Source organism: Microtus oregoni, unplaced genomic scaffold, assembly GCF_018167655.1.
Source record: "Microtus oregoni isolate MIOR12 unplaced genomic scaffold, Mior012 000037F_ref0000500, whole genome shotgun sequence".
Taxonomy (NCBI): domain Eukaryota; kingdom Metazoa; phylum Chordata; class Mammalia; order Rodentia; family Cricetidae; genus Microtus; species Microtus oregoni.
Genome location: NW_024543096.1, coordinates 24,258,766 through 24,281,010, shown reverse-complemented (window position 1 = coordinate 24,281,010; position 22,245 = coordinate 24,258,766). Strand labels below are relative to the sequence as shown.

The 22,245-nt window shown below is 41.4% G+C and overlaps 1 protein-coding gene across 2 annotated transcripts in view; it reads right to left on the bottom strand.

Moving 5' to 3' along the window:
• The window catches only part of Hat1 (histone acetyltransferase 1), a 41,241-nt gene extending 24,109 nt beyond the window's left edge, over positions 1–17,132 (bottom strand). Inside the window, exons 1-3 of one of the 2 annotated variants that reach the window (XM_041631676.1) lie at positions 17,061–17,132; positions 15,330–15,434; positions 326–401 (exon numbers count right to left, since the gene is read on the bottom strand). In XM_041631676.1, the coding sequence (XP_041487610.1) occupies positions 326–401; positions 15,330–15,434; positions 17,061–17,067 (188 nt within the window). In that variant the 5' untranslated portion in view covers positions 17,068–17,132. Of the gene's footprint in view, positions 1–325; positions 402–15,329; positions 15,435–15,603; positions 15,665–17,060 lie in introns of those variants that run through there. The other variant, XM_041631677.1, reaches the window with a different exon arrangement.
• Between the last annotated feature and the right edge of the window lie 5,113 nt (positions 17,133–22,245).

Sequence of the window (22,245 nt, the reverse complement as noted above, 5' to 3'; positions counted from 1 at the left end):
AAGAGGTAAAACTAAAAAATAGTAATGATAAATTTGAGTCCTGGATTATCTGACTCAGAACTCCAGCATTTTTATGTCCTTAGGCAACTGTTCAATCCCACCAAAACACAAAGTAGCAAATACAATACAGTGAGAATTAAAAATACAAGTTTATAGTCGTAAACAGTAGGTATTACATACATAGTGCTCAATGCATAAACTATTGTTCTAATATTTTTAAGATAAACTACATGAAAAAATGAGAGTTAAAAAATAAAACCTAACTTTAAAAGACAAAATAGTTTCTTGCTTTTAGACACATTAATTTGGCAAATATGTTACTTACTCATCCCCAAAGAGCTGATGGGTATATTCAGGAAAGAAAGTTATAATATCATTCTCAAGATCTTCAGGAAAACGAACTGTTCAAAAAAATAAAATAAACAGACATGAAAGGTAACAAACATTTCTATTTCAAGAACTGTACTATAGTTAGGACACTACTAATATTGTTCTTACTTAAAATATTTCTTCTCTTTACATGATTACACTAGATTCTCAAGAAACTGGTGAACCCTGAAAGCTTGATGATACTAAAACTTCAGCATCAAAATCCTATTTATTCTAAAGTTGAGAGACACTGTACAATAAAAACATATGATTTAGATTTTTTCTATATTTTATACGCAATGAAAAATTTAAGAGGAAAACAAACCCAAAAGGATACTCTGAGATAAGTGAAATTACAGCACATAGGAAATAAACACAATACTGTACAAAACAGTCTAACAAGAATAACCTAAGCTTGATATGTCTCTAACATGCCATCATTAGAGAGAGAATGCTATCACTGTGCGTGTACTGCAGTCAGAGACCACTACACAGTTGGTTATCTCCTTCCACTTTATTTGACTTGTGAGGCTTGAACTCAGATCATCAGGCTTACCCAGTTTAAGCCATTTCATCAGCCACTGTCATTGGTTTTTGACTGCGAGATGACATTTAATTTTTTATTGTTGCTTTCTCCTCTTAAAAATAATACTGCTTGGAGGCTGGAAAGATGTCTTATCATTTAAGACTTGCTGCCCTTCTAGAGAACTTGGGTTCAATTCCCAGCAACAATAAAGTAGATTACAACTGTCTGCTAACTCCAACTACAGGGAATCCTATCCCTTCTTCAAGAATCAAGCACACATGTAGTACATATATATACATGAAGGTAATACAATCATACAAATAAAAATAAATCTTTTTTAAATTAAAAATTCTGCTGCATGAGCCTAGGGACACAGCTCAGCGCCTAGTATGACCAAGAGATCCTGAGTACAATCCCTATACTGCAAAACAAGCAAGCAAATAATGTTGGAATGATAATCATATACATCTCTAGTACTTTTATGAATATGTAAGAGGGAAAATATTTGGTAGAAGAGTAACAGCACTGATGTTTCTTTATTCTTTCCTTCTTTTTTTCCTTAGAAGGTTTCTCTGTGTATGTAGCCCCAGCTGTCCTAGAACTCACTCTGTAGACCAGACTGACCCCAAACTCAGAGCTCCACCTGCCTCTGCCTATTAAGTAGGCATTCTTCATGGTCAAAGTCACTCCACTGCATGCAAACTGTCACCTAGAAGATCACTACTTTACAGAAGAGGGAACTTTAACTCTGATAGCTGCCTTTTCAAAACATTAAACTTAACATCACTCACTGTGGGAAAGACCAGCATCATTGATGACTCATGAAGCTTTCTTACCTTTTCCTAAACCTACTCAATTAAAAAATATTTTTGTTTGTTTGTTTGTTTGTTTGTTTTTGAGACAGGGTTTCTCTATGTAACAGCCCTGGCTGTCCTGGAATTCACTCTGTAGACCAGGATGACCTCGAACTCAAAAGAGATCCACCTGTCTCTGCCTCCCAAATACTGGGCATGCACCACTACTGCCTGGCTTCAATTTTTAAAATTTATAACTTAAAGAAAATACAGGGCAGAGAAGTAAGTTTCAAGAAAACACAGGTAAGGCAAATTCAGAATGTAGATTTGTCTAGTAATTCTATACAGACTTTGTTCTCCCAAATAAACTAATGACCCTGTACATAGGAAAGATCAACAGTTCTAAGAAAAAGAAGATTAAATTACAACCCAGTGCAGAGCAGGGGTCTAAGAGTGCAGCTCAGAGCTCAAGTGTTGTCTATTGAGAGCAAGGTCTTAAATCAGTTCTCAGCATCACACAAAGAAAAATAAATGCAAATAAATAAAGTACCCTTGACTAGATCCTGCCTTAAAAACTTTTTTGACGTCCTGGTTGTGAGCCCTGTTTTTAACAGCTAAGCCACCTCTCCAGTCCATTTTTTTTTTTTAAATAAAGGAACTTGAGGATAGCCAGAGAAACCTAGAAATTACATATTAGCTCTGATAATGGCATGATTATATGAACATATGAAGACGTTTGTAGGAGGAGACATACTATAACAAGTATGACAAGTATGTGCAAAAAGCTAATTTCAAATAATTCACCATAAATACACACTAAAGCACATACAGTCAAATGTTGAAATCAGAAAAGGGCTGGGGATGTAGCTTAATCAGTAAGAAGTTTAAGATTAGTTCACAAAAGCCCAACAATTCATGTCTCTGGGCCAGTCAGCTGGGAGAGTTACAGGAAAGGTCCTGGCTAAAGTCCATTTGGGTAGTAAGTATTTAATATTTTAATAACGCTTCAATTTGGCTAAAAAAAAAACAAACAAACAAGTTTAAGGTTGAGAATGACATGAATGAACACACATGGACAAACTCTAGGATAACAGACACATTAATATTTTTAAGTCTTTAAATGCAGGTATGGTAGCACAGCAAGTAATCAAGCCCAAATAAGTTGTCCATGATACTATAGACTCAGTTTATAAAAGAGGAAGAATAAATGTAAGTGATGCATGATAAAAATACCCAAACTATAATACAAAAGGAGTTATTTAGTGATGAACTGTGGGTAACTTTTATTTTTACTCTTTGTTTTGCCCTTTCTAGAATTTCAGCAGAACATATTACTCCAACAGGCAGAAAGTTACTAAGATGTTGAAATAAGCCTGGTGTGGCTTATTGTTTCATGCTGCTCCTATTCTACTGGGAAGGCTGGCTCTAGAGTAGGATTTTGGCCCATCTGATCCAGACCCAAGCATGTTTGTTTAAAAGCTTCCTCCAAAGTCTCTGCCCAGAGTCAGGCAGGCTACCTGACTCTGTGATAGGGAGGAGAGCAAAACAGAGCAGCCCAGGGACAAACACTTTGTGCATGAGAGCTGAGAACTACACTACTTCTCATAGAGGTTACAAATGGCAAGGTAACTCTGTGCTGTGGGACAATGGTTTGTACCCTGTCACTTGTATTGTTTTAATAAAACACTGATTGGACAGTAGCCAGGCAGGAAGTATAGGTGGGGTGACCAGGCAGGAAGTAGAGGCAGGAGACGAAAACAGGAGAATTCTGGGAAGAGGAAAGACTGAGAGTCTGCAGATGTCACCAGACCAAGAGGAAGCAAGATGAGAATGCCACACTGATAAAAGGCACCAAGCCACATGGCTGACACAGACATGAATTATGGACTAATGTCAGATGTAAGAATTAGTTAATAAGAAGCCTGATCTAATAGGCCAACCAGTTTGTAATTAATGTAGACCTCTGTTTGTTTCTTTAGGACTGAATGGCTGTAGGACAGGACGGGACAGAAATCTCTTGTCAACAACTCTTTGAGTCCCCCTCTTTTCTTGGTTTTGTTCATTATCTTTAAAGCTTTTGCTAGAATTATTAAGTTCACTGAGTATAATTTTAAAAGAATGAATAGATAATTAGCTATAAAATACCATGTATGTAACTCAGATTCAACACTTGTTTAAGAAGAGGTCCTAATGGCCTCACCTTGGAGTACCATGTGGCTGATGACCTAGTTCCACCTTGAAGTAACAACCGTGTATCTGTTGCCATCTTGGTATCCATGTGACTCAACCACCCCTTCTCTTAGGTTAAAAAAAGGGCATGCCATGTGACTTCACCACCATCTTGGTTAAAATGAGCACATGCTATATAAAAATCAACTAAAGCAATACCCATAAAACAACTAGATCCACTGAATCCTCTGTTTATCCTGTATCTCCCTTTTATTAGCCTAAGGAGACAACACCAGTCTTCCAAGATGGTTTTTTTTTTTTGAAATGGTCATTAAAAAACTGGCATTTAGTACAAGCACTGATAAAAGAACCAGAAAAATGAGGTTCCCAGGTTCTCTGTGGACAGTATTTATGTTATGGTTTTAAGTTTATTTTGATACTGATCTTTAATTCAGGAATTTTTATTTTGTGTTTGTTTTCAGTTTTTCAAGACAGGGTTTCTCTGTGTAACAGCCTACTTGTTCTGGAACTCACTCTGTAGACCAGGCTGGCTTAGAACTCAGAGATCTGCCTGCCTCTACAATCCGAGTCCTGGGATTAAAGATGTGTGCAACCACCAACTGGCTAATTCAAGTATTTTTAAGACTCCAAACTTAATAAGAATAAAAACTGTAAAACCCTAATTTTATAAAATGCACCAACTTGGCCAAAGGTGGTGGCTCACACCTTTAAACCTAGCAATTGGAAGGCAGAGGTAGACAAATTTCTGTGAGTTTGAGGCCAGCCTAGTCTACAGAGCGAGTTCCAGGACAGCCAGTTACACAGAAAGACCCTATCTTGAAATACCCCCCACCACCAAAAAGAAGGAACAACTTGTTATAAACTGTTAAAGATAATCAAGACATGTAAGTTATTGGTCAGTCACTGTATAAATGATCAAATTATTTAATGTGTTGAGAACTGTTTGCAGTCATGCTACATATAAAAGTAATTTATTTACAGGGACAAGCTTGGAATGAGAGACCAATTTTTTATTTCCCATCATATAGTCTTGCTACCTCCCGTCATACAACATTCTGTATATGTTGTCAAAATTAAGCCTGACACAAGTAAGTCAAAACAAGTTTAAATTTAAAAATTTAATGTAAAATAATGTTCAAAATCATGTATAATTTTAAAAATTGGTTATAAAGATTGAATGCTTGAGTAAAATGAGTTAAATTTATAATATACTTGTGTTAAGTTTCAAACCCAGGGGACTAGAGAGATTGCTAAGCAGTTAAGATCACTGCTGCCCTTCCAAAGGACTTCCCAAGACTCACATGGCAGCTCACACCTATCTGTAACTCAGTTCCAGGGAATCTGACACCCTTGCACCAATGCACATAAAATTTAAATAAATTATTACTTTAAAAGTTTCAAAGCCAGGACAAATGGCTGAGGTGCCTATTTAACATATCAAAGCAGACCTGGCCTCCAAGTTTTCCCATACCCCTCAGTGCTACCTATTACAGACTATGGCTGACATATCCTGCCCTCTACTCCTGAACTCTCCAACCTAGAGGCTAGGCTGCCCTTTCCCAGAGGCTCTTTCCTATACTATCTAGACATTTTGGTTACCTGCTCCTTTTATACCTTTAGCCTCCTGGTTCCCCTCTCTCCCTTCTCCCCTCATGGCCTATTTCAGTCTGGTCATGTCTACTCTGGACTTTCTCAGATGTCCCTGTCTCTGCCTCTGGCTATGCTCTCTCCTTTTTCTCTATAATAAACTTTCTCCTTCACCATACCTAGGAGCAGTCATGTCCTTTCTTTTCCTTGTTATTTCTTCTTTTCATTCAACTTGCATGGCAGGAGATTTCCCAGGCTCAAGTAGTTCCTTGTAGGCCCATATGTCTATATGGTGTGGCAGCCAGGCCCAAAAGCCATAGGCCCCATCTGAGGCAGTCACGTAGTCCTGCAGACATGCTGTATCTGTCTAACAAAAGGTCAGGATGTTGTTGCTCCTTTCTTTGTAATTTGGAGGATGCCTTATAGAGATGCTGATTCAAGCCTACGTGACAGCTAGCATACACAGCAGACAGGTAGATGCGGACACGACAAGCCACCATTCACCTGGTTACCTAGGGGACAGGTATTTTCCTGATCAGTTTATGTGTTGGTATAAAAGCTGTTTGGATAATAAACACGGGGAGATCTTCAGGAGGAAGAAGCCTGAGATGCCCTTCCATGATGACCGTGTAAGCAGTGTCTGATTATTCCTCGCGACTCCATACCAGTCCAGTTAGGGAAAATAGTTATCTGTGTTGGGGCCCACGGACTCTAACAGTTCCCTTGGATAGAGGACAAGTTTCTCTGGATGGAGAAGCATCCCATTAGAGTTAAGTTGCAGGTTAGCCTCCTTACATGATGCACAGGAAATAAGACCTGCCTGAAGTCGGGGCTTCTGCCTCTGACTACCTGACCAGTTCCAATTGCAAGGTCTGACCATCTCTGGCTTTAAAGGCCAATCAAAACAAACATCCTCCTTATGTAAAGATAAATTACTCCTATGTCTCATATGACAAGAGGAATGGATTCTCTTGCCTAATAGAGGATCTCAGAGTCTACACCCATATCCTAAATATCTCAGAGGCAAAAAGCAACTATTCTGCCATCAATGTCTTCTGAACTGACATATGAGAATGCTGTGAACAGGGGAACCTTATATATAAGCCTACTACCTGACTGATATAAGACCTGCATACTAGTTCAATTAGTCATGCCCTTTACCCTGTCATTCAATTCTTCCTCTCAGCAAAAACTAATTCCAGGGTCTACACCCTAACCATCCATGTTCCCTCATTAAAGGAGGATGTCAGATACTCTATCATTAAACTTACAGCTTTGGAAAGTTATTCAGAATATCCAAGCAATGTCTTTTAGAGTTGGTATCTGTAGAGTCAACAAAAGATTCTATTGATATCCCAAGCCTTCATGTTCTTTAGGAGATGACTTGGAGATTCTCTCCAACCTGAGCTCACCTGTGGTGATCAAGACTATAATCTACTTTTTACCCAGACAGCCTGAACTCTTACCTTAAAGCCTACAAGAAGTACCCAGGCTTTAGTAGTGATGTCTGTGGATGTTTTCTATGACATTCCAAAAACCAATATTTATTAAAGCTCGTTTAATTTGGTTATCTTGCTTTATAAATTATGACTCTAAACAATCACTTTTTAAATAGAATGCTGTTTAAGAAATATGCTTACTACTGATGGTATGTGGTGACCGATTTGTCCATTTGCAGGAGTAAAGAGTTAGCTTTAGCCTTCTTTATTAATTCAATCTATGATGTATATTACTACAAATTTGACATGAAAGCCTGGTGGTGGTAGCACACACCTTTAATCCCAGCACTCGGAAGGCAGAAGCAGATGGATCTCTAGGTTCGAGGTCAGCCCGGTCTACAGAGTGAGTTCCAGGACAGTCAGGGTTACAAAGCAAAACCCTGTCTCAGGAAAACAAAAACAAATTTAACATGACTGCTTCCATCTTTCAATTGCTGGTTAAAACTGCTTAAAATGAAAATGAAAAGATTTTTAAAAGGTTCTTTTAAATAGGGTTAATTTTAGAAAATTTTGTAAAGCGAATCATTTATTCTTGATAAAGCAGACACTATCTCTAGACGTATACTTTTTAAACTGAAAATTAAAAATTTTTTTGGGAAGTACAACTACAATTACATTGTCTCTTGGAATATAACAATTTGATGTTAATAAAAATGTATTGTCATGTTTTCAAATAGTAGATATGGTCATTTAAAGTAATAATCCCAAATTTAAAAAATTTTAACCTTATCAGATTGTTTCTAACCAAAAAATTTTGTTTTACTTAAGATGTTTTTGTTTATTAAATAGTACTGTTAATATTTAAGACAAATATACAGAGTATACCATATGTAAAAGCAAAGAATATCATTTAGATACTTTCTGTTCAGATTCATTCCTTGAATGCTGCTAGGTTTAATTGACTTCTTTTACAAATGCTTCCAGGTGCTTGTTACTTAGGCAGAAGTCTGACGTAAACACACAGCTAATTAGCTACCCTACTACCTACAGAATTCTGGTGCATGGTCCAGCCAGTTCTTTTTTGTTTTGTAGACCGGGTTGGCCTGGCCTGGCCTGGCCTGGCCTGGAAGTAGCTCTTGTAGACCATGCTGGCCTCGAACTCACAGAGATCCACCTGCCTCTGTCTCCCGAGTGCTGGGATTAGATGTGTGAACCACAGCCGCCTGGCCCGGCCAGTTCTACTAACTACATTTAACTCATGCTAATCTTGACGGAAAAGTTTTCCTCGCATAACTTTGTGTCTCCACAAAGTTGTACATGACTTATGCCCTGGATCTTTGCCAACTGTTAACTTTCATCATGGCCCTTGAGGGACCCTCTTTTGAAGCACTCTTAACTGCTGCTCCCATCACTCTTCCGTCAGCCTTGACGCAGTTATTGAAATGCTCCCAAACCCTTAAAAGCAATTTGGGTGACCTCTAAAAGGGGACTAATGGGCCATCCAACTCATCCCTTTTCTTGCCACTCTGGATACTGTTTTGGGGACTCAGAACTAAAACAGCTGGACGGAAGCCTTCTTTGCATCAATTACTCCCCTCACCAGCTCAGATCAGCTTAACATCTTTCAGGACCAGCTCAACTCCTTGACTGCTGCAGTACTCCACAATTAAAAAGGACCAGATATAACTCCTGGGATGGGATCTGTGCTCTCCTCCATGAACATGCTGCTTCAAAACCAACACATCCTAACTGGTTTGAAATGAAGCCTACAGACAGGGACCAGATTTCAACCACAAGCCTCCTATGTATGGGCTCTGGTTCTCTCCCATTTTTGGTTCATCCTCTTGCTCACTCCTTTCCTCATTATCCTCATACTTACATTTTTAAATGTTTTACTTACTGAACTACATCCTCCACCTGTTGTAGAGTATTATTTTAAGGTGTGTTACATTTGTTTATGCTCTGGAACATTTGTTTAACAATGTAAAGATGTGTTGCTTTTGTTTATGCTGCATTTGTTTAACTCTAGGAAGCTGTGATTCTTTGCCTGTCTGAAACACCTGATGATCTAATAAAGAGCTGAACAGCCAATAGCAAGGCAGGAGAAAGGATAGACGGGGCTGACTGGCAGAGAGTATAAGTAGAAAGAGAACTCTGGAAAAAAGGAGGAGCAAGAAAGCAAGAGAGTAGGATGTCAGGGGCCAGCCACCTACCAAGTAAGAAAAGGAAAAGCCCAGAGCCAAAAGGTAGGTGGGGTAATTTAAGATAAGAAAAACTGGCTAGAAACAAGTCAAGCAGGCCAGGCTGTGGTGGAGCAAGCCTTTAATCCCAGCACGCAGGAGGCAGGGGCAGGCGGATCTCTTAGTTTGAGGCCAGCCTGGTCTACAGAGCTAGTTCCAGGACAACTAGGGCTGTTATGCAGGGAAACCCTGTCTTGAAAAACGGGGGGGGGGGGGGGGGGGGACACGGGACGGGACAGGAGGGACAGTACGGGACAAGTTGAGCTAAGGCCGGCCATTTCTAAGTAATAAGACTTCGTGTGTATTTATTTGGGAGCTTGGGTGGGTTTAAAAAAAAAAAAAATCCAAACAAAATGTTCCACCCAAGTTTTCCCAATAGCTTGCACCCCTCAACAGTTCTATGTGTTTTTAATACACCAGCAAAAAGATCTTGTAGATGCTATAGGGAAACTCTAGCTGAAAGGGTCCTTCATCCCTTTCAGCTCAGGCCAGATGCAATTCTTTGATTAGTCCTCTATTTTCTCCTGTTCCCTTCCTTTAACGCTCTGTAGCTCCCTACTACTTCCATAGCGCATCTGGCAATAGGAGCAGCCACTGTCATCCCGAGTCAACTCTGCCTACTTTCTCCCACCTCTGTTCCTCCCCATTCCTCAACCTTCCTGGCAAATCTCATTTGTACACTGTAACCAAATTATCCGCTTAAAGTTCTCTAATAATAACTTTCCAAATCTCTTCACAGACACATGATGGCACACTGCAACCGATCAAGTTAACCCCCGGCACATTACCAGAGGATCCCTTCTTCAATGGACTCAGATCTATTCCCCCCACTGACAAAGACCCTCCTCAGCAAAAAACAGCTACAACACCCCTGCCAAACATTCTCAATATCTTCTGAGTTAGAAATGATAGTTTCCCACTGAAAGACTACATTTCCCAGTTTCCCTTGCAGACTATAAAAATCATTTCTGCCCATCCCATCCTCCTCTGTTGGTATCTTGGCCATCCATACACATGGGTGACAGTATTTCCTCACTGTGAATAAACATGGTCAGACTAAGCCTCTTAAAACATCCAGCATCTCCACAGCTGCCTAACATTGGTCATGATGTCTCTTAGCAAAAGAAAAGAAACTAAAACAGAAGTTGACACCAGGGCCTGGGATATTCCTGTGACAGGCCTGACCATGCTGCTTGTTGGAACAACACGGACTTCTGGGACTTAGAACTAAGAAAGTTGTTGACTGCTTTAAGCAGAGCTAAATGGAGCATCCTAATGGAAGAGTTGGAAGAAAGCAGTGCTGAGAGCAATGTAGAATATGGAAGCCCCAGCTCAAGAGGTTTCTGAAGGGACCAACATTAGCAACTTGGCTAGAGACTATTCTTGTAATATTTTGGCAAAGAAACATGGCTTCATTTTGCCATTGTCTTAAGACTGCTGGAGGCTAAATTGAAGTTTTTTGATTAATGGCAATGGCAGAGATTTCAAGACAGCCTAGTATTGGCTATGTCACATGGTTATTAGTGATGATTATGCAGATCTACAATGAAAAAGAGAAAATGGGACAAAAAATATAGTTTGAGGAGAAAAAGAATACCATGAAATTTTAATGTTGGAGTCAAATCCTGTGCTCAAAGAGATATGAAATTTAAGAAAGGGCTTAAGGAGAAATAGAATAAAGAAGTGGTGCCCTGTGGTAGTCTGAATGTAATCGGCCTCCATAATCTCATAGGGAGCAGCACAATTAGGAGGTATGGCTTTGCTGGAATGGGTCTTGTTGGAGGAAGTGTGTCACTGTGGGGGTGGGCTTTGAGGTTTCCTATGTTCAGGATACTGCCCAGTGTCTCAGTCGACTTCCTGTTGCTTGTAAGCCAAGATGGAGCCAGCACCATGTCTGCCCGGTATACTACCACACCCCCAGACTAAAACCTTTGACACTGTAAGCAAGCCACCCCAATTAAATGCTTTCTTTATAAGAGTTGTCATGGTCATTATGTCTCTTCAAAGGAATAGAAACCCTAGCTAAAGCATGCCCCCAGGACAAGACCCCACCCAGCTAAACTTCCAACATGTTATTCAACAAAGGAAAGCACCAAGTCAAAGCTTATACAAATATAATTCAAGGAGGGGGGCAAGTTCCAGCCTGGCAGCAGAACTTAGCAGCTTTAGTGAAGTGTTCTGGCTTCCTCAACAAAAATATAGAAGCTGTGGAAAGGAATGTCCTTCAAGGTTAAAGAATACTGCTGAGACCCAGAAAGGTCATTATATGAAAGTTATAAAAGTGAAGCTTGGATTATGTTGAAGACCACAAGATGTTGGAGATGCAAGAGCCATGAAATATCTTTTGCTAAAGAGAGCTGCACAGAGGATGTTGAACCAGCCCAAAAGACAGACATTTGTTGCAGTCAACAAAGCTGAAAAGAGTGGGAGATCTCAAGAACCATGTGACATCAAACACGTTAGGATTTGGAGTTTGCCCTGCTAATTTCAGTTTTTCTTTGGTCCAGTATTTCCTCACTATACTTACCCAACCCTCCCTTTTGTAAAGTATATTCTGTGGCACTATATGCTGAAAATATGTAATTTATATATTTTAATTTTACAGGGAACTATAAGATACTGCCTTGAGTCTAAAAAGACAATTTTGGGACTCTTTAGTGTTGGGGCTGTAAAGGACGATGGGCACTTTTGAAGTTAGACTCTAATACATTTTGCATTATGCTATGGCTATAAGCCTATAGGGGCCAGGGAGTGGAATTTGATTATTTGAGTGAGAATGGCCTCCACGGGCACATATATTTGAATGTTTGGTTCCTAGTTTAGGGATTGTTTAGGAAGGAATCAGTGTGACCTTGTTGGAGGAGGTATGTCAGTGGAGGTAAGTTCTGGGGTTTCAAAAGTCTATGCCAGGCCCAGTCTGTGTCTGACCCTTGCTTGTGGATCAGATGTAAGCTCTCAGCTACTGTTCCAGCATCATACTTTCCTGCCTGCTGGTATTAACCCCAGCATGATGATCATGGACTAACACCACGAAACTGTACAAATTGCCTTGGTCATGGTGCCTCTTTCCAGCAATAAGAGTGTAGTAACTAACACACTACCTAAGGCAGACTAATCCACTGACAAATGGGAGTACTTTCCCTTATATGCGCAGCCATCAAATCTTTAAGTACCCCTGTTTCTCCCAGTAATTTTCCCTTGTCTGATATTCTTGGTATAAACATATGAACATACCATTATCCTTTCCTCCAAACTTTTAAATCTTGTCCCACTAGAGAGATGGGCCAGTTAAGTGCTTATTGCTCTTAAGCAGTTTGGTCCCAGCACACCACATCAGGCTGCTTACAACTGCTTGTAAATCCAGCTCCAGGGAATCACATGCCCTTCTTTGGCCTCCATGTGCTCAGATGCATAGATACATGTAAATAAAAATCTTTTAAAAAATTATCTTAGGGGGAGCGAGCAGTAGTGGCACACACCTTTAATCCCAGTATCACAGAGGCAGATGGATCTCTGTGAGTTCAGGGCAGCCTGATCTACAGAGCAAGTTTCAGGACAGTTAGAGCTACAAAGAAAAACCCGTCTCAAAAAAGAAAAAAAAAAAATCTTCTGATAAGATTAGTATCTGATAAAGTAGATGTCAATATAAAGCAAGATGAGCTATAGAGGGGACAACAAAGATGATGAGATGGCCTTATGACTAGAGATGGAGGAGAAATATTTTATAATAGTTATGAACTCATGGATAGTCTACCAGTTGGTAGACTGCCTAACATGTGCAAGGCTCTGGCTTTGATTTCTAGTACCATCGAAACTGGACGTGGCTTCACACACCTATAACCCCAACAATACACAAGTGTCAACCTAAGGATTATTAGAGTGCTGGTTCTCAACCTTCCTAATGCTGCAATCCTTTAATCCTTTAATACAGTTACAAAAGTACAGTTAATACCATAAAATTACTTTTTAAATAATCTTTTTTAAAATTAATTTTATGTGCATTGATATGACTGTGAGATCCCCTGGAACTAGAGTTACAGACAGCTGTGAGCTGCCTTGTGTGTGCTGTAAATTGAACCTGGGGCCTCTGAAGTAGCAGTCAGTGCTCTTAACCACTGAGCAATCTCTCCAGCCCCATAAAATTATTTTTGTTGCTATTTCATAAATAAAATTTTGCTACTATTATGAATCACAATTTAAATATCTGCTATGCAGAGTATCTGATATTTGACCTTGTGAAAGGGTCATTCAACCTCCCCAAAGGGGCTGTGACCTACAGGTTGAGAATCACTGGATTAGGAGATGTAGCTCAGCAATAGGAATACAAATTATCAAGAGATTAACATGTGGCTGAAGAGATGGCTCAGGAGCTAAGACAATGTGTTGATCTTGCAGAGGACCTAAGTAGCTTCCCAGCATCCACACGGTAGCTCACAACCATCTATTTCAGGAAATCGAACCCTCTCTTCTGATCTCCAAGGGCACCAGGCACATATGTAATGAATACTAGGGCTCTTTGAAGAAATGTTAATTAAGGACTATGAAGACCTGAACTTGGATGCTAAGGCCCTCAAAACAAGCCGTGTGGTCTCACATGTACCTGTGACCTCAGTGCTGTGGAAAATGGAGGCAGGAAGATAATTGGGCTTGCTGGCTGCCAGGCTAGCAGAAAAAAATTAGAGTTCCACACATAGAGATAGACCCTGCCTCAAAGGAATGTTAGAGAGCAATGAGGGTAGAACATTCCATAAACATCCTCCATGTGCATCCATAGACACACATGTGTATATGTACAAACATAGACTTCTGATCATACCCCACTACACATGATAGCAAAAGTATAATTAAACCAAAATCAATGTTGACAAGGATATGAAGAAATTCGAACTGTGTTCATTATTTGTAGTATTTAAAATGGTACTGTAGCTATGGAAAACAGTATGGCAGTTCCTTTAAAAATCACAAATACTGAAATAGAATACACCTTTAAACCCAGCACTCTGAGTTCGAGGATAGCCTGGTCTACAGAGTTCCAGGACAGAAAAACCCTATCTCAAAAAACCAAAACCAAACAAACAAAATACAACAAAACCAAAAAAAAAAAAAGAAAAAGAAAATATTAGCAACTTAGCAATTACTAAGTATTTCCTATATGTCAAGTGTATTTGCATTGAACTTCATAACTAAAGTTCCTAACTTTATAACTACATTTTAAAAAGGAAGAAACTAAGGTATGGAAGGCAATGTAATATTCAAGATTCACAAACATTATTTTTTCTACTGAAGCACATCATTTTAGTAAACTTAGTTTTGCCACAAACTAATTTTGAAACATTTCCACTGTGCCCAAAAAGAAATTCTACGCCTACTGTCCCTACATATAGCCTGGGCAATGATTCCCTATTGTTGGTCTTTATGGATGTCTTTTCTAAACATTTCATACAAATGGAATCATACACTCTGGTGACTTTTCCTCGCTTCTTTTACTTAGCATGTTCTCTACATTAGGCTTCTCCACATTGTAGCAGGAATCAGGATGGCATTCCTTTTTACTGTCAGATAGTATTCCATTAACTAGCTGTAGCACACTTTATCTTACCAACTGTTTGATCTGAGTTGTTCACACCATTTGGCTATTGTGAATAATACACCTACTGAGTACTCATGTGCTTTTAGATGAACAACATCTTCACTTCTCTTCAATAGACACTTCAGAGAACTGCTGGCTCATATACGTAATTTTTGCTTATTTGTTTTTTAAAGATCTACCAAACTAAAGTTATAATCTTATACTGACCACTAATGCATGATTTTTTTTTTCACATCCTCACCAACACCTGTTATTGTCTATCACTTTCTTTTCTTCTTTTCTTTGGTTTTTTGAGACCAGGTTTCTCTGTGTAGTTTTGGTGTTTTTCATTTTCAAAAGCAAGCATTTTTAAGAAGCTGAGACTACATATACCTGTGACTTTGCCACAGTATCTTTCCCATGTGTTAAACTGCCATCTTCTGCCTACCCATTCCACAGTGTAACTCGAGACTGCCGAAAATCTCAATTTCATAAACGCAGGAAATTCCAGTTAAATCATTATTCTTAACATAAAACTTTATTTCAAATTTAAAAGGCTGTGTTCTAGACACACTCAGTTGCACACAGGAAGGCATTCTGAAATGACTTACGCACCTAACTTCAGTTCAATCGCTGTGTTGGTATTACATTTGTACTCAGCCAGCTTCTTCTCCACCGCACTCTTATACTCCACCAGAAACTTCTCCATGGCACCAAATCCTACAAGAGGTGTTGAAAGTGACTTAAATACCTACAAGCAGGATGTTTATCTGAAGTGGACTAAGAATGAGCTGGGAAACAGGCTACAACAGTACAGATCACTCTCCATGAACCTTTCAACAAATATACTGCGTATGAACCTCATAAAACGGAAAGAAAACAAGACTACCTTTACGTCAGAACTGTAATCCCGTCACGCAGGAGGCTACGACAAGACTGAGCAGGAGGCCAGCGTAACCTGCATCATGATTACAAAACCTATGTCAAGTAATCTCTACTGTAGAAACTACTTGTAAGCATGTACTGCATCCGCCCCATTTCTCATTCAGTAACTCAGGCCAAGGAAGGGGTTTAATTGGTGGGCACCAGACTAGGCAGTGGTGGGGCTCAAATTTGAATTTTGATGTAATTCTCATTATACAGCAACTCTTCTTTGGTCCCAGGGTACCCCAATACCATACTGGACTACTTCATCCGGTGAAACAAATCTGTCTCAAACACGCGCAAATTTCAAACTCCACAGTTTACTAATACAGCCTAACTATAAAAGAGGGGTGTTTAACAATGGAGTGACACAGTGTGAAGGCGCCGGGGGAAATGACAAAATCTCCCCTTAACTTCAAAAGATAGGTAACTGTAAAAAAGAAACGCCATCAAAACACTTCAATGGCAATTCAAACTTTTTGTTTGTTTTAAATTTATTTTTATTTTATGTGCATTGGTGTTTTGCCTGCTTGTATGTCTGTGTGATGGTGTTGGGTCCCCTAGAACTGAAGTTACAGACAGTTCTAAGTTGCCATGTGGGTGCTGGGAATTGAACCCGGGTCCTCTTGTAGAACACTCAGTGCTCTTTATCACTGAGCCATCTTTCCAGCCCCATTTGTTTGTTTTGTAAAGACAAGGGTTTCACTGTGTAGCCCTGGCTGTCCTGAAATTCACTCTGGGGGACCAGACTGGCCTCAAACTCACAGAGATCCTCCTGCCTCTGCCTCCTGGGTGCTGGGATCAAAGGCATGCGCCACCAAGGCCTAGCAACTTAAACATTCTTAAACCCTGAAGACTGGAAAACCTAAGTGAATGAACCAGAATAAGACAATTAAACTACATACAGTACAGAAGTCCCACTCGCAAAGAGAAGTTTGGCACTGCAGACACGTCTTTCTCACAGGATATCCAGAAATGACCTCAGGAATCCTAAAGGGTGGGAGACCCAGACTGCGCCCAGCACCAGGTCAGTGCAGCACTGCGCTCGCCCAGAAGCTGACCCTGGAGGAGGTGGGCAGGGCCCTGGGAGGATCAGCTGGCGGGAACGGGACAGCAGTGGGCAAAGTGGAACGGAGCAAAACAGGCCCCGAGGAGGCCCGCGCTCCGCCTCGGGTTCGCCGACTCTCGAGCAGGGCCCAGCGGGCCACGGAAGGCGCGGAGAGCAAGCACTGGGGGCGGCGGCGCCGAGCGCGGCCCACCGAGGGTCAGTCTTGGATGCTCGGTGCCCCGCGACAAGGAGAGGCCTTCTAGAACTCCGGCGAAAGCGCGAAAGTTCCAGGCGGCCCCTGTCACAGTCGCCTAGACGTTCTTCCCCAGAACCGCCCGCCGCCTCCCCCGGCTAAACTTTTCCCGGGAACTTACCCGCCATTTCCGAGCTGTGAGCGCCTGCGGCTGAGGAAGGACAAATCAACCCGCGCGCTCCCGGGCCGGAAGTGACCGCAGTGACTGACGCATTCCCCCCGCCCATCCTCGGCGAGGCACGAGCCAATGAGGAGGGGAAACTCGGGGCGCGCTGCGGCGGAAGTGCCTCGGGGGGCGGGGCCGGGACCGTGAGAAGGCGCGAGCGGTTGCCTAGCCACCGCGAGTGCGCAGATCCCCGCTCGGGGCTTCCGCACCCAAGCCGGCTCAGTCGCTGGCGGCCGCAGACTCTCGTGGGAATGAGCGTTAATTCCCGGACAGCTTAAGGCGCTTTTGCCCTCGCCCTCGCGGTGGTTGAAAAGCCTTCCCTTTGACCCGAACGCAAGTTTCTAGGTGGAGGTTTCATTCCGAAGTTTTATTAAACTTTTTACTAGTTTCCACTTTTTCCATAAGCTCATTTTAAATACATGTTTTCTCTGTGTATTTTATTCGTATTTTGGAGCTGGGTATTCAATTCAGTCATGTTTATGCTGGGCAAAACACTTTGACCTATTACAAACTCTCATGATTTCAATATGATGAGAGTGTCGTGTTAAAGAACTCAGAGCGGGCGGTGGTGGCGCGCGCCTTTAATCCCACCACTCAGGCAGAGGACGGAGAATCTCAGTGAGTACAAGAGGAGCCTGGTCTACAGAGTGAGTTCCAGTACAGCAAGGTCACACTGAGAAACCCTGTCTCGAAAAACCAAAAGAAGAAAGAAAAAAAAAAAGGAGGAAAGGAAAGAAAATCAGCCCAAGGAAGCAAAATTGCCAAATTCATCCTCAGTTTTCTACAGTCTCTGAAGAGCCCAATTCTCCAGATACTCAGGCCTCGTATTAAAGTTAGCTTTATAAAGATGCCTTTCCTGAAGATAAAGATCAGAAAAGGTGGTGATAACACCGATACCTTTTCAGTCATTATGTTCAGATAGAAAACTGAAGTCGATGCTATTAATGGTAAATCAGAACCCAAGATAGAGAGAGGACCCATGAAATCACTCAGCAGGTGAGGGTACGGTGCTACCAAGTCTGACAATCTGAGTTTGATTCCCAGGCCCCACATAATGGAAATAAGGAACCCACGCCTATAAGTTGTCCTCTGACCTCTGACACATAACACAGAAAAATAAATTTCATTAAAAGTTAAAAAACAAAAAACAATCTTTAAAATGTTTTTTCAAAATGACAAGATTTATCACTTTACAGATCTTAGGACAAGGTAATATATTGATAGTTATTAATTTCATGAATTATTAATCTTGATCTATATATAATGATGTATATATTACCATATCCTAAAGAGGATTTGAGAATATGATTGAGCTGAGCGGTAGTGGCACACCTTTAATCCCAGCACTCGGGAGGCAGAGGCAGGTGGATCTCTGTGAGTTTGAGGCCAGCCTGGTCTACAGAGCTAGTTCCAGGACAGGCTACAAAGCTACAGAAAAACCCTGTCTCAAAAAATAAAAAAGAAAAGAAAAGAAAAAGAAAAAAAGAGAATATGATTGATAAAACTGCAGAATGAGTTTCTACAAAAAAAACCTATGCTGTTGTGTTGTATGTGAGCAAGATCATGGAGCCAAGTAGAATATTCAGTGACCTATGAGTCCAGTTCTACTCCTATTTACTGGTTGATCTTGTTTCTTTTACTATGCAGAGATAATAATACCTTCCCAGCCACCACACTGAGTTCCTTGGAAAATCAAATGACTCCCACAGGGGGAGGTGTGGCTTTGTTGGAGTAGGTACGGCCTTTCAGGAGGAAGTATGTCACTGTGGGGGTAGGCTTCAAGGTCTCCTATATTCAAACTCAATTAAGAAAATGCCTCCATAAGATTGCACTGTAGGCAAGCATGTAGAATGTTTAAATAGTTGGGTGGGAAGATTAAGCCCATTGTGGTTTGTACTGGTGGTCCTGGGTTCTATAAGATAGCAGACTGATCAATGCATTAATCGCAAGCTGGTAAGCAGCTCCCCTCTACAGTCTCTGCTTCAGCTCCTGCTTCCAGGTTCTGCCCTGTTTGAGTTCCTGTCCTGGCTTCCTTCAGTGATGGAGCACAGTACAAGTCTAAGCCAAACAAATCCTTTCCCCTCCAGCTTGCTTTTCGGTCATTCTGTTTCATCATGGCAATAGAAACCCTAACTAAGACAGGGACTTGGGTTTCTCTTCCTGTGAAGAGACACCATGACCACAGCAACTCTTATGAAGACAAACATTTAATGGAGTGGCCTACAGTTTCAGAGGTTTAGTCCGTTACCATCATAGTGGGACATGGCAGCGTACAGGCAGACATGGTGCTGGAGCAGTGAGTTCTACATCTTGCAGGTTACGGGAAGCGTTCTGTAACACTGGGCAGTGTCGCAGAGCATACATGGGACACAAAGCCCACCTCCTCAGTGACACATTTCCTATATATAACAAGACCACACCTACTCCAACAAGGCCATACCTTCTAATAGTGCCACTCCCTTTGGGGTGACCATTTTCTTTCAAACCACCACAGGTTGGCATACTCAGTAGAGGCTAGGGCGCCAACAATGGCCATCTGTATTTTGGAAAACCTGAGAACCGAGAAGTCCATGAATCTGGATGACTTGGCAGTCAGTCTGGTGCTAAAAGTTTGGTTTATTTCTAGATGGCAACTGACTTTCTGTTCAGGATGGAAAGATGAAGAACCTTAAGGAAATTCTTAACTTGTTCTGTTGTCCCAAACCTTCCTCCGAGAGAACTTCTTGGTTCTCAGGTTTTCCAAAATACAGATGGCCATTGTTGGCGCCCTAGCCTCTACTGAGTATGCCAACCTGTGGTAGTTTGAAAGAAAATGGTCACCCAAAAGGGAGTGGCAGTATTAGAAGGTATGGCTTTGTTGAAGTAGGTGTGGTCTTGTTATAGGAAGTGTGTCACTGTCCATATATATGGAATTAGAAGAAATTGGAAGGGTTGGGGAGACTGCTCTAAATGCTTGTTGCTTGAGCATGACAACCTAAATTTAATCCCTAGCATCCATGTAAAAAATAAAAAGCCATGCATGGTCATGAATGTCATTAGAGGGCAGAGATGGGCAGATAGCTACACTGGCTAGCCAGCCTAGGCAAAAATAGCAAACTTCAGGTTCTGTGAGAGGTGCTGTCTCCTGTAGAGAGTGATAGAGCAGAATATTAAAATTCTCCTCTCGTTTCTGCAGGCACATGCATTCCAACTGCCACACACATTCACTCACATGTCTTCACACACACGCGTGTGCACACACACACACACACACACACACACACAAATTGGAATTGGAAATAGAATAGGTTGGGGTAGATGATTTCACATCAGGTGGCCAGAAGAATCTTTACTGGATAGATTGCTCAAAGACTTGTTCCCTGAAATATCTGCACTATTAACAATTACAGGCACGGACTCCCTGCAAACTGCAATGATTGCTAATAATGGGAAAAGCCAAGCATAATATTCAATTTTTAATGGAAAGGAGAGGAGCTGAGGAAACACGATTCACTCTGCTTCTTTGAACTATTAGAGTGTTAATCTTTGAAAAACAGTGACAAAAAAAACCCCACCCACAATTTATATGTTCACAGAGGGTAGCCAAGAATCTGTCATCCGAGGTAGGTTTACAAAAAGCAATCATCAGCAGAGCTTACTGTAAACCTTAAACAAATAAATGGTAGAAAGGAGTAAAATAGTACATTTGGTTAGGTATCTGCTCAGTGCTGACCTCCATGAATTTGTGATTTAGAGATAATTCAATTATCTGGACTCCGCTTTGTCTAAAGTACTCAGATTAGTGGACACACTTACACTTGCCATGAATATATGTCAATGTCTGATTCATTCATTCACTTAACATGACTTAATAAACTAGCTGTTACTTTTGCTTTTCTGTGGCCAGGCTACTAAAGAACATGAGCTTGGCAGAGACACAAACAGCGAGTCTTTTCTTTCTCTTGGAGGGGCTGCCTCTGTGTCGTCTTGAATAACTATATCCCTTCCCACCACACACCCTATAGACTGCACAGTTTTTAAAGTTATTTAAACTCTAGCTTAGACTAATTAAAAACTCCCCCCTTCGCTGCCCAGCAGTTATAATAGCACTGGCTGCCCTGGGATCAACCCTGGTTCACTTCCCAGAATCCACATGGTAATTCACAATCATTAGTAACTCCATTTCGGGGGATCCCATCACATCTTCTACCCCCACAGGCAGCAAAGTACTCATATATTTGTATAAAATAAAAATAAGTAAAATCTTCTTTAAAAAAAAAAACAGGAAAGAAAGAAAACGAGCTTATTTTGGGAGGGAATGGGGCATGGTGGAACTAGAGCAAGAACACAGGCTGGGGACCACGGCCAGTAGGCCTGCCGATCCACCCCTGTGCTTGCATTGTTCTCCTTACAGCAGAAGCACGGAGCTTGTGAGTGCCTGTAGCTGTTAGCAATTGCTTTCCGGCCAGGCATGGCTGTGCACCACACCCCTTTAGTCCCAACACTCAGGTAGCAGATCTCTGAGTTCAGGGCCAGCCTAGTCTACATAGTGAATTCTAGGACAGCCAGAGCTACATAGTGAGTATGCTGAATAGTTTTACACCCTCTTGACACAAACTGGAGAGTCATCGGAGCTGAAGGGACCTCAATTAGGAAAACGCCTCCGTAAGATTGGGTTGTAGGCAGGCTTATAAGGTTTATTGTTGTGCATAGCATTGGCTGTCCTGGAACTCAGCTCTGATTGGTGATCATGTGGAATTAGTGATTGACGTGGGAAGGCCCAGCCCATGGGCTGGTAGTCCTGGGTTCTATAAGAAAGCAGGCTGAACAAACCATGAGAAGAAAGCCAGCAAGCAGCACTCCTCCCTGGCCTCTGCATCAGCTCCTGCTGCCAGGCTCCTGCCCCGTTTGAGTTCCTGTCCTGACGTCTTAGATGATGAACAGTGCTGTGGAAATGTAAGCCAAATAAACTCTTTCTTCCCCTAATTGCTTTGGTCGTGGTGTTTCAGAGTGTTTGGCCTATTCTCTCAAGCATGGTTTCTCACCCTTTGGTCCTGCCCCTAAGTCCTGGCACCAGGCAACCTTGGTGCTCTCAGGCTCAGAGCCCCTGGCCCCTGTTCTTTGCATGATAACACACAGGACAGCCTGTGCATACTTGCTG